At 52.8% G+C, this 12,246-nt stretch overlaps 1 protein-coding gene across 1 annotated transcript; it reads left to right on the top strand.

Moving 5' to 3' along the window:
* On the top strand, nucleotides 3,990-6,413 carry LOC8059110 (probable indole-3-acetic acid-amido synthetase GH3.8). Its single transcript, XM_002463073.2, has 2 exons — nucleotides 3,990-4,601; nucleotides 4,703-6,413. The coding sequence occupies exons 1-2, from the start codon at nucleotides 4,132-4,134 to the stop codon at nucleotides 6,090-6,092; spliced, it is 1,860 nt and encodes a 619-aa protein (XP_002463118.1). The 5' UTR covers nucleotides 3,990-4,131; the 3' UTR covers nucleotides 6,093-6,413.

The following is a 12,246-nucleotide window of genomic DNA, read 5'->3' as shown; positions in this document are numbered from 1 at the left end:
AAAAATAGTGGTTTCTCCCAGCCTCCCCTCATACTATGTGGCATTCTGTCGGAACACATTTTAAGCAAAAAGCTGTTTTGCTAAATGTTTTACCAAAATGGCTCCACATCCACCGATAGAGCCGCTCATAGAGCTGAAGTCCCAAAAAACAGCTTCACTAGTGAAGTGAAGTTGTGACAAACAGAGCCTTAGTCTATAATTGAACAATATTATCACATACAAACGAAAATGCTACAATATTTATTTTCTAAAAAAATTTAGAACTAAACAAAGCCATAAATTTCTTCAAGCGACTGAAATGACGGAATAGTCTTCCACTACTGAAAGAACGTGTATCGTCCATGCTGTTGTTCCTTTTTCCACCTGCTTTCACGCAAGCAGCACAAAAGCAAGAATCGGATGCGGTTATTGCGTAGGAGTACTCCGTACGCAGTGACCAGGTAACTTCTCCAGAATCCCGTACGTGGTCGTGTGGCCCACTGGCCGCGTAATATCCGCCGTCCCCCGACGCAAATTAGCTACTCCTACGACCTACTATACGTACGTAATTCATCTAGCTAGCACGACGTACTGCGTGGGTGTGTAGTGTTGGACTGTTGGTATACGCTACACGACGACGACGCGTATTGCGAACAACTCTAGTCAATGCACAAGTGGGCGTGGAGAGGTAACTTGCATTGCATTGTGTCATGTCCCTTGTTGGGAAAAGTTATAAATTAACGTGATACACACATGAAAAGGAAATCCACCGTATAGTACCTTTCCTTGGTCGTTCATCTTCGTCTATACATATATGCTTTGCTACCTGCCCAATGCAACACGCTAGCTAGCGACTTGCTCGTCAGTCAATAAATGGTCGCGGTCGACGTTTATTTACTTTGGACAATAATGCCACAACAACATTCTGAGCACTGAAACTGTACTTTGATGCACGGAGTATTATTTGTACCGTTTATGCAAATAAATATTCTTTTGCCGGCATGCAGCCTCTGTTGCAAGAAACATCACTCTTGCACATTTATATACGTACTGTTCCGAAAGTTGGTCGTACCGGCCGTGATATATGGACACGCGTCAAGAGCATGTACGTTCTCGATCTTTAGAAAAGATCTACCGAATAAAAAATAGCATAGATAAACTTGCGTGTACCTTTATTGATCTCGATCACATAGCTGATCGATTCCATTCTCGAGCTCTATCGAATAAAATCAGTGTGGATTCTGTGATGACTATCCAAAGACAATTAAGGAAGGTGATGAGTGGATAGAAACTTCTTCATTATTCACCATCGTCAGTCATTGTACATCAGGATGGTCTATAAGATGCTAATTAACGGTATGACACGAGTGCGCGAAGAATTGCGGTGGAACTAGCTCATGCCAACAAAATAGCTTTCGGTGCGGACTGCGTGCGGTGTCTCCAGAATCCAGAATTTCAGATGCAGCTAGCAGCCATGCAAGACAATATAGTACTATATATATAGTGACACCAGATATATCCTTTTAGAATTTTGAAAAGTATAAAAGGAGGGTCCATATTCCTTATATCTGTCTCTATATATGACGACTTTAGTTCTCTGATTTTGTTCCAAGTGTTTTTTATTTCCCCACGCGCACGTTAAGGCGAAGCAGCTGATGATACTCCAAGAACACGAGCCCACAACCGATCGAATCGCATCCAAAACCGTGGCTTCGTTCCTGGTGCGTGGATTACATTTTCTATGCTAGAAGATGCATGATCCTACCTGTAAGGCTGCAAGTTTGTAACAAAAAAGAATAACAGCTTCAGTCACAGAAGTCCAAGTGCTACCAGAGGGTGGATGCAAATTGTGAGACACGGCTGACGACTCACGACTCGAGACCTTTACAGTTCACACGCTTACAGTAATCGACGACGACGGCGACCAGGGAATAATCGAAATGACTGTCATGATCACGTACGGGTGGCCGCCCCTAGAAATTCTCGACACGGGCGCTGGGGCGTGCGTGCGCGGATCGGACAAAAGGCCCCCTAACAAGTGTCTTGTTCCCTTCTGGTTCACGTGACAGAAAAACGCCAGCCAGCCTTTTTTTTTTTTCGCCCGTCCCCCTTGTCGCGCAAAAGCGAAGCTTCACGGTACTCGCCGGGCACGTACATTCACGGCGCGCATCGGACGCGCAGGCGCTTCTTTTCCTCATGACCGCGCGTCAAAAAACAGGTGCGGATTTTCACGGCCCCGCGCGCGCCAGCGGCTTGGCAGCTTACGCCTGGCAGCCTCGGCGACCGGTGAGCAGTGGACACTGACTGGCAACTTGGCCGCAAGGCTAGCAGGTCGCAACGTACGCGGCCGCGCCACCAACGCACGCGTCACGCGTCCGCCTCGTCGCGCGCCACCGCCCCCAAAGGCTGGCATGACAATGGCATGGCCGGCTGGCGGCTGGCCGCCAGTCTCGCACTCTCGCCCGCCCCGGCCGACCAATCATGCATACGGGCGGCAGCCGCATCGCACGTCCGAGTCACCACCACCGGGCGACCGGCCCGCGTCGGCCGACGGCGTCGCGCTGGGGAACGCGAGAGCACGAGCACGGGCACGAGCTGCGGCCGCCTCCCCCGCGTGCTGGAATAAATTTTTGCGGCCATGGCCGGTGATTCGAAGTTTCGTCTGACGCGAACCGTATCCCGGCCGGATCTCTGCACACTTCTCGCAGCCTCGAATTTGCGCTGTTTCTTAGTATATTCTCCCAGCGCCGCTGGGAGTTCATGAGCCGAGTGATTGACAGAACACAGAGAATATTTATCTCCACCATGCCGTCCAGGCAGGCAGCTAGGAGTGGAGTAGTGTATGATGATCTATCCCGGCCGTGGACCGGATCAACCCCTGGCGATGCCGATGAGCATGTTCCAACTTGCTGCCGGCCGGCCGGCTACCCCCTACCCTTCACGTGGCCGCCAGCCCGTAACCGAGTCGAATCGACCGCCGGAAGCCCCACTGCCCACTGGTTCTCCGCTCGACCACCGCTAACCTCCCCAACCGCGGCTGGCGATTCAATGCACCTCGCCCCGGCCTCGGCAGGGTTAGCGGCGCCCGCGCGCAACGTAACTGCCGAAGCCGGCCAAGCGCTAGGACGCGACGCCGGGCGTCGCGATCGCTGCGTCCCCGGGAGGGGAAATCGGGCATCGCGTTTCCCGAACCAACCAAGCCGATGGCCCCCCGGCTGACGTGCCCATGTCTGCCGATGCACGCGCGCGTTCCCGTTCGATTCGATGCGATCGGAGCAGGCCGGGGCGGCGGCCCGTGGAATTCTGTGCGCTCCGGCCGTGTCGTGCCCAAAGCGGATCGACAAAGGCTGGCGCGGGTAAAAGGCGTGGATAAGGCACGGTCCGTTCGACGACACCACGCATGTTCGAGCAGGCCAGACAGAGCCGGCAGGCGGCCGGGCTGCCTGCCTGCGCAGATTTTGCGTTCAGTTCGAAGACGTTGCGTTCGATTCGGGCACTCTCCCTGGGCTCAAAACTCTCACCAAACTCGGCGCTTGCGTCTCCGCTCGATTGCTTCCGGTCGGTTCCTCGCGCTGACAACAACTCGTAACGGATTGGATCAGGATTTATATGGGACAAATCAATCAGCAAGCGTATCACGGCTTTGCATGCGCCAAAATCCACGACCAACCAAGTTGTAGGGAAATTTGCATCGGTCGGGAGACTATCAGCTTGCTCGAGGGAGCGGGCAAGGCCCACCAGTGGCCACGTTTCCATGGCCTCATCGGCGGCCGCTCCGACGTGGCAGTCCAGGCCGCCCCCACCTTGCCGGGCGGTTGTCCACCACCGGACGCGACATCGGGTCCCACCGCTGCCGCGCCGTGGAGCGACAGCCCCGACGTCACCCCGTGTCCTTCTCCCCATCCCACACTTCCACTGCGCCATCGCCCCCTCAACCTCGCCCTCGGCGAGCTGCGCGACCTGCGAGCTCGCGTCCCACACTATAAATACCCCGCCATGCCCGAGCCATTCCGACTCAAGCAACACAGCAAGCAGCAGAAAACATCTCCTGGCCTTCAAGCCGTCCCTCCTCAAGAGTCCCAAACCACCCTCAGGCAGGTTCCACAGCTGCTAGCTAGCGTTTGCAAGCAGTAGTAGTGTTCAATCGAGGCAATGGCGGTGATGGCCGAAGTAGTGTCGACCACCGGCGCGGCGCTCCGGAGCCCGGCCTCGCAGCCGCCGCCGCCGCCGGCGGCGGCCGCGGTGAAGGACGCTGACGCTGAGAAGCTCCAGTTCATCGAGGAGATGACCTCCAACGTGGACGCCGTGCAGGAGCGCGTGCTGGGTGAGATCCTCGCCCGCAACGCCGACACCGAGTACCTCGCCAAGTACGGCATCACCGGCGCTTCGGACCGCGCCACCTTCCGCGCCAAGGTGCCGATGGCGACGTACGAGGACCTGCAGCCGTACATCCGGCGCATTGCCGACGGCGACCGCTCGCCCATCCTGTCGGGGCACCCGGTCTCCGAGTTCCTCACCAGCTCCGGCACGTCCGCCGGCGAGCGCAAGCTCATGCCCACCATTGAGGATGAGCTCAACCGCCGCCAGCTGCTGTACAGCCTCCAGATGCCCGTCATGAACCTGTAAGCTTTCTACTGCTACTACTCCAGTACCAGTAATTATTGACAGCATACACACACGTGCGCAAGTACAGTTATTGATGGCCTTGAATAACTGCGTGCAGGTATGTGCCTGGGATGGACAAGGGCAAGGCTCTCCATTTCCTCTTCGTCAAGTCGGAGACGAAGACGCCGGGCGGCCTCGCGGCGAGGCCCGTCCTGACGAGCTACTACAAGAGCAACCACTTCAAGAACCGGCCGTTCGACGCCTACAACAACTACACGAGCCCCACGGCGGCCATCCTCTGCGCGGACGCGTTCCAGAGCATGTACGCGCAGATGGTGTGCGGGCTGTGCCAGCGCCAGGACGTGCTGCGCGTCGGCGCCGTGTTCGCGTCGGGCCTCCTCCGCGCCATTCGCTTCCTCCAGCTCAACTGGGAGCAGCTCGCGGACGACATCGAGTCCGGCTCGCTCACCCCGCGCATCACCGACCCGTCGGTGCGCGAGGCGGTCGCCGGCATCCTCCGCCCTGACCCCGAGCTCGCCTCGCTGGTCCGCTCCGAATGCTCCAAGGGCGACTGGGCGGGCATCATCACCCGCATTTGGCCCAACACCAAGTACCTGGACGTCATCGTCACCGGCGCCATGGCGCAGTACATCCCGACCCTCAAGTACTACAGCGGCGGGCTCCCGATGGCGTGCACCATGTACGCGTCGTCGGAGTGCTACTTCGGGCTGAACCTCCGCCCCATGTGCGACCCGTCGGAGGTGTCCTACACCCTGATGCCCAACATGTGCTACTTCGAGTTCCTGCCCATGGACGCCGCGGCGTCCGGCGGCGGCGACGCGAGCCAGCTGGTGGACCTCGCCCGCGTGGAGGTCGGGCGCGAGTACGAGCTGGTGATCACCACGTACGCGGGGCTGAACCGGTACCGCGTCGGCGACGTGCTCCAGGTCACGGGCTTCCACAACACCGCGCCGCAGTTCCGGTTCGTGCGCCGCAAGAACGTGCTGCTGTCCATCGAGTCCGACAAGACGGACGAGGCGGAGCTGCAGCGCGCCGTGGAGCGCGCGTCCGCGCTGCTCCGCCCGCACGGCGCCGCCGTGGTGGAGTACACCAGCCAGGCCTACACCAAGAGCATCCCCGGCCACTACGTCATCTACTGGGAGCTCCTGACCAAGGGCCCCGCGGCCGGCGCCGGCGCCGCGGTGGACAGGGAGACGCTGGACAGGTGCTGCCTCGAGATGGAGGAGGCGCTGAACACGGTGTACAGGCAGAGCCGCGTGGCGGACGGCTCCATCGGCCCGCTGGAGATCCGGGTGGTTCGGCCGGGCACCTTCGAGGAGCTCATGGACTACGCCATCTCCCGCGGCGCGTCCATCAACCAGTACAAGGTGCCCCGGTGCGTGACGTTCCCGCCCATCATCGAGCTCCTGGACTCCCGTGTCGTGTCCACCCACTTCAGCCCCGCGCTGCCGCACTGGACCCCCGGCCAGCGCTCCCACTCCGACTAAGACCAGGCCGGGGCCGGCCGGAGAGGCGTGTCCGGGTCCGGCGCGCTTAATTAATTGCTTCGTATCGCAGACGTAGAATGCCAGTGAACTTAAATATTTGTTAATTTCGGAATTTTGAGTACTGTCAGTTATTAGCGGCGCCGTGAGGGTAACTTGATGTGATGAGAGTTGGAATCACTCCAAGGCTGAGCTGATCAGCTGAAGCAACAGTCGACGCATATGTAAGAGTAGAGGTGTTTCATCAGGTAGTAATGGCACTATTGTCCGTATCACTTAGTAGTACGGAGCACGCGGCTAATTTAACGTTTATCCAAATCTGTACGAGATGTGCGCCTGTGTGTTCCTCCACGAGATCTTGCGGCAATATTCCGATTACTAAAACCGGCTACGAGCTTGCGAAAGCTTCGTCACTTTGCAGTCTCACAGACGAGTAAACTCCCAGTTCCCACGGTCCTTTAACCTTCAGACATTTCCATTTCAGGCGACACAATTCAGTTAACGGCTTTGTTGGGGAGTAACAGGCTGTTGTTTGTTTTTTAGCCAAAATTTGGCACGCTTTGCTATGTTTTAGGAAATTTTGTTACATGTGTTTTAATCTATGATATGTGTGAACAAAAAATCTTACCTAAGTTTAGCTATCAACTAACTTTTTCAACTTAATCAAACTTATGACAAAGTGTACCATGAAACTTGCCACGTCATTGGCTTCACCATATATACAGTACAATCGAAGTGCTTGCCCGACCCCGATCGACTGCCATCGCCCAACTGCCTGTGATCTTTGTGCAGGACCCTGTCAGCTGGGGAAGCCGTACTCGCCCCGAATCGGCGCGATTGATTGCAGTCTTTTAGGTAGCCGATGGTGTCACGCCACGCGAGTGTCTGGCAGTATTATGAGCGTTGTGCGACGTTGATGGATGATTAATAAACTAATCAGTGGCAACCTTTCCAAGCACAGTGTACTGCTGAATCTTGGGCGGACCGGCGCACGATCCTGCACGCTGCTCGGTCGTCTGGTCATCGTCGCCGCGGACCGGCCGGCCGGACCAACATTTGCTTTTCCTGGATGCACTGTACCTCTGCATTTCTTCATGCCACCTTTCCATCCATCCATCCACAATGTCAAAAGCGAGATCATTTGCCCTCCTGGAAAGGTACTATTTAACGGCCGGCTTGGCGAGTTTTGCATCGCGGAAAAGTCCTTCCGAAGACGTCTTCCGAACCGTACTATTGGCTCACAGTAACCCGATCGGATCACGTGAATTCGATTGAGCCCGTGACGGGACGTGCTTGTCAATTTCACTCCGTTGACGATCGATCGCTGCAAGTAGACGGCGCCCGCGATATCTGTCGTGTCGTGCCCAGTGCCGGACACGCCCTCGGCTAGCGTTTGACTCTGCGTCTCTGCGTGCGTACGTTGCCTGTCAACCTGTGAGCGATCCACATCGTCGTCGCTGTTGCCGGATCTCCCAGTCTTTGACCGCGCGCGCACTAGCCGACGCGTCAGGCGATGCGGTGCCGGTGATGAAGATCCGCTCGTCTCGTCGCCTTATGTGTTTCCTCTGACCTCTATCCTCTTCGTACTGCGCAGCACAGTTGCCTGCAACGCACTGTCTGCAGTGCGAAGCATTCATCTCCCCCACAGCCACAGCACAAGTTGCCAAAAGCGCACCACGGTTTCTAGCCCGGCCGCCGGGCCACAAGGCGCAAGGGTGGGGATCAGGACGTCAGGTCAACCCCCCGCGAAATGCAGTGCGGATCACGCGCGAATCGCGGGTCTTGGCCGCGTCGGACTGCGAGTGGCCAGCGTCCGGGATAGCGGCAGCCCGGCGGCCGGTCAACGTGTGGGAGGCGCTCGAGCCTGCCTTTCGACCCGTCCGGCGAGGCGGGGGCGGGGGCGGGCCAGGCTGCTGGGAACTCGGTAGCCGTCGGAATCGCCGCCTGCTCGCCCGCCCGCCCGCGCGGCCGAGACACAGATGCGGGTCTCCCTGCCGGAGGCCCGGGCGCCGCTTTCCTGCGCCCGCACCCCAGCGCGCCGTGGCGTACGTTACTTGTTTTTGTACACGCGTGCTGCCGCTGTGACAAGTTTATTTGGCACTGGCACGGCACTGAGGAGATCTTCAGACTCGTGATCGATATTGTATGACCGCGACGTGCCCGCCGCGACGCTGCCGCCTTTTGACCGTTGGCCAGTAGGAGTACAGTACGCTCTTTTGTCGGCCAGCCCGTGGTGTGCTTGTCGTCTTGCCAAGCGAGCGACCGAGCGGCGTGTGTGGCGCGGGGTACTCCGTACCGTGCCGCTGCGGCCATGAAACGTGCAGAAATGTCCGGGTCGGAGAAACAGACAACTGGTGCGGCAGTCGCTCGGATCATCCGGGCAATTATTGGGCTCCATCCATGGCCTGATAGCCTAGGAAATGAACAGTCAAACGTGGGGGATGTGGATGTTCGCCGTTCTCAGGCCTTGTTTAGTTCCAAAATATTTTGCAAAATGGACACTGTAGCTTTTTCGTTTGTATTTGACAAATATTATCCAATCATGAACTAACTAGACTCAAAAGATTTGTCTCGTCAATTCCGACCAAACTGTGCAATTAGTTTTTATTTTTGTCTATATTTAGTACTTCATGCATGTGTCTAAAGATTCGATATGACGGGAAATCTGAAAAATTTTACAAAATTTTTTGGGAACTAAACAAGGCCCAGGTTGCCATCCGGATATACAATCGGGATAAAAGCCTGTGAACGCAACTGTGTCAGGTCCTGTTGTTGACTTCGACGAGTGACGTGCGAGCGATTACTGTAGCCTTGGTTGTCTCCTGGAAACGGGTCAAAATTTAAGACCGTGCTTTGCTAACCAACGACCAATCAACAAAAGCTATTTGCCTATTTGTATCGAGCTTGGCGACTTTGCGCTAGAGCAGGAGCAGCAGGGTGGTACCCGGTTCGAGTCGCCGAGCCGGTGTGCTAGCTCGACAGGACGCAGGAGCGCGTGTACGCGGGCGCCGCTGTCCCCGAAGCACAAAAAAAATGCCAACGTGCCATGGTACGGGTACTCGTCGGCAGAGCAAGCAATTTCGGGTGCTTCCATCATGAAACGTGCATCTCGTAAACAGGCTTCGCCATAGCACGTAATGCTACAAGTACGATATCTAATCCTATGTATATGTTACTTTACTTAGCGCATACGAGATCCTACTTTCTTTCATGATTTTTGTATTTCTTTTTCTAATCAGCAATATGATGCGTGTAAATAGCTAGCCTTTTCCATTATTTTTTTTCACGCGAGAATATTTTTTGTAAATAGATCTTTTGTTTCATGGTTCATAAATTCTCTCTCTCCATTCTCCCACAATGCAATTTTACTTGGGCTTTGTTTAGTTCACTCCAAAAACCAAAAACTTTCCAAGATTTTTCGTCACATCGAATCTTGCGGCACATGCATGAAACATTAAATATAGACGAAAACAAAAATTAATTGCACAGTTTGCTTGTAAAATCGCGAGATAAATCTTTTGAGTCTGTTAATCCATAAGTAAACAGTAATTTCTAAATAAAAATGAAAATGCTACAGTATCCAAACCTAAAAAAAATTCGGAACTAAACAAGGCCTTGGCTAGTTTTTCTTTCAAAATATATTTTTTAATGACAGTAATGCTCACGATAGTCAAAGATGTAAAGTCAGATCACGACAAGTTTGGTGGCATGCAGACATGGAGACGGAAGGGACATACCTCACTTATGCAAAACGATGTCTGGACAATGAGCGCCACTAGCTCCGCAAACAGCACCGAGCGATTAGAGTCGTACTCCTAATAAATAAACACGTATAAGCCTGTATAGTGATGGTGTTTGTGTCAGCACATCCTTAAAGCGTTACACACATGATAGATAGCAACATGTATGTAGAAAGTTAGAGCATCTCCAACAGTTATGCAATTGGAATTTGCCATTTGTTGGAGTTTGCCAAGTCCCTAAACATTTTGCCAAAGGAAAAATAAGTTCATCTCCAAGTGTTTGGCATTTTTGACTTGGCATTTCCCAAAATAGTGGACCCAACTATTTTTGTCCGGGAATCTTTCATCTTCGTGGGAAATTCTCTCGTGCATCGCGGGGTGCTTTCTTTTCCGCGCGCAATTCCTTCGCTCGTCGCCGCCAATTCTCTCGCACGTCGCGCGGCCGTGTTCATCCCGCAAGTCCACGTCGCCGCTTGGTCCAGGTCGTCGAGTTCCGATCTCGTCGCTGCGATCGATCTCCTAGCCTCGCGTCGCTGCAACAAAACGAGGCGGTGATGGATCTCCTACCTGACGTAGTGTCGCGTGAAGGAAGGAGAGGAGGCGGTGATGGATCTCCTAGCCTCGCGTCGCTGCAAGAAAAGGAGGCGGCGATGGATCTCCTTCGTCCCCGCGCGAAGAAAGGAGGCGGCGCGCGGGGGAAAGAAAAGAGTCACGCGCGGAGAGGAGTCGTATCGCAGGAAATTACCGCGACGTGGGGAGTACGGGCACGACAAAGAGTCCAAGATTCTCGGGATATCAAAATTGCCAAGCCATTGTGCCTATGCAAAAATGCCAAGTTTGGTCCATCAAATGCCAAGTTTGCCAAAATACATAAGTCAAATGCAAAACTGTTGGAGAGCAACTTTTAAGGTTTTTAGCAAATTTTAAGAATACAAAGTCCAATTGCATAACTGTTGGAGATGCTCGTCTCTCATATGTTACTCGCCTCTGACGTGTTACCTCTCAAGGACGAGTGTATAAGAGCTACATCAGAGACAAGTCACGTATTAACGTATCTAGTTTGTACATCTATGTTAGTTCTCTCTTTTTTATCATATCTTTGATCCTTCCCGCGACTTGGAGGGTCATGGAATGGATGTTCTTAAAACCCTGCAGTTGTGATCTTTCTAATAAAGGTTTCAAATGGTCCAAATGGTTAGGTTGTTGAAAGCTCGTGCTCTTTAGGGATTGATTCCATGTGATCCCACGAGTCCAAAATTAATATGTTGTGCTATATTAAAATATGTGAAGTGCTCCCAAGAAGTAACATGGCTCCAATCCTCTTGCGCAAAGGGGCAAGCGAAGCATGGGTGGTAGAAATTTTCTAGCGCCGATAGAACATTGCACAAACATCATCGTGTGGCCAACCCTGCCACGAGTATTTTGTTTTGGATGAGGATCCGAGCAAAGAGATCGCAATTGTTTTTCGTTTGTGCTTTCCAAATGGTGTTTATGTTGAACCTTCAACACGAATCCAATCTTTGCACATTTCTATCATACTCCATCCGTCCCAAAAAGAGTGTCGTTTTAGGTTTTTGTGCCACAATTTTGACTCGATTTATAGAAAATACATGCAATATTTTTATCTCTAAATAAATTTGTTAAAAAACTAGACTTAAAGATCTTTTCAATGATACTAATTATGTACTATAAATATTAATATCTTTTACTATATATTTATTTAAAATTATTTCTCGGAAAGCGAAAACGACACTTATTTTGGGACGGATGGAGTACTGATCTATCTACTCGTATGCCTACATAAAGCAATCAAAATGAATTGTAAGAATAAGGGAAATATGTTATAAAGGCTTACATGGGTTCATAGTTAATAGCAATGTGATGAAACAATTTGCTCCATTGTGTAATCTTACTATTATAGCAAATGCACCATTTAATACTGGTCGGTGGCGCAAGACAGAAAGCCGACGCACCAAGCGGTCCAGTTCCTATGCGCTCTTTGCCTCCTCGTTTGGGTTCTGAACCTCTATGTTTCCCTTCCACGAAAATCAAATGTCCGGCAACATTTTCTGGTCCCGCTGTCGTGGAAGCCAACTTTTTTTCGTTGAGAGAATGTTGTGGAAGGCTGCTACATAGCTGGACACGCCCAAGTAGAAGCACGCATGACAAATTTATGTTACTGGTTTATTTGGGCTCATTTTGCATGGGTTTGCAAATCACTGTCACTTGGCCCATATGTCTGTCTTTCATAAGTGGGTTGTTAATTGTTATATTTGACCATGTAGACCCTTTGGGAAGATCGAGATAAATGGGCTAATCTAGAGAAAATGGACTTCCTCGGGCTGCTGCATTCCACGACATTTCTCGATTGACCCTGTTTAGTTTCCACCCAAAAATTTTTCATCCATCCCATTGAA

This window comes from Sorghum bicolor, chromosome 2 (assembly GCF_000003195.3).
Source record: "Sorghum bicolor cultivar BTx623 chromosome 2, Sorghum_bicolor_NCBIv3, whole genome shotgun sequence".
In the NCBI taxonomy this organism is placed as follows: Eukaryota; Viridiplantae; Streptophyta; class Magnoliopsida; order Poales; family Poaceae; genus Sorghum; species Sorghum bicolor.
The sequence above is the reverse complement of the archived record's forward strand: the minus strand, read 5'-3'. Positions and strand labels throughout refer to the sequence as shown.

Bases quoted from the DNA above. Each gene is read 5' to 3' on its own strand.
- LOC8059110 (XM_002463073.2), top strand. From the start codon at position 4,132: ATGGCGGTGATGGCCGAAGTAGTGTCGACCACCGGCGCGGCGCTCCGG. The intron at 4,602-4,702 runs GTAAGCTTTCTA...AACTGCGTGCAG, and splicing joins CAGATGCCCGTCATGAACCT to GTATGTGCCTGGGATGGACA.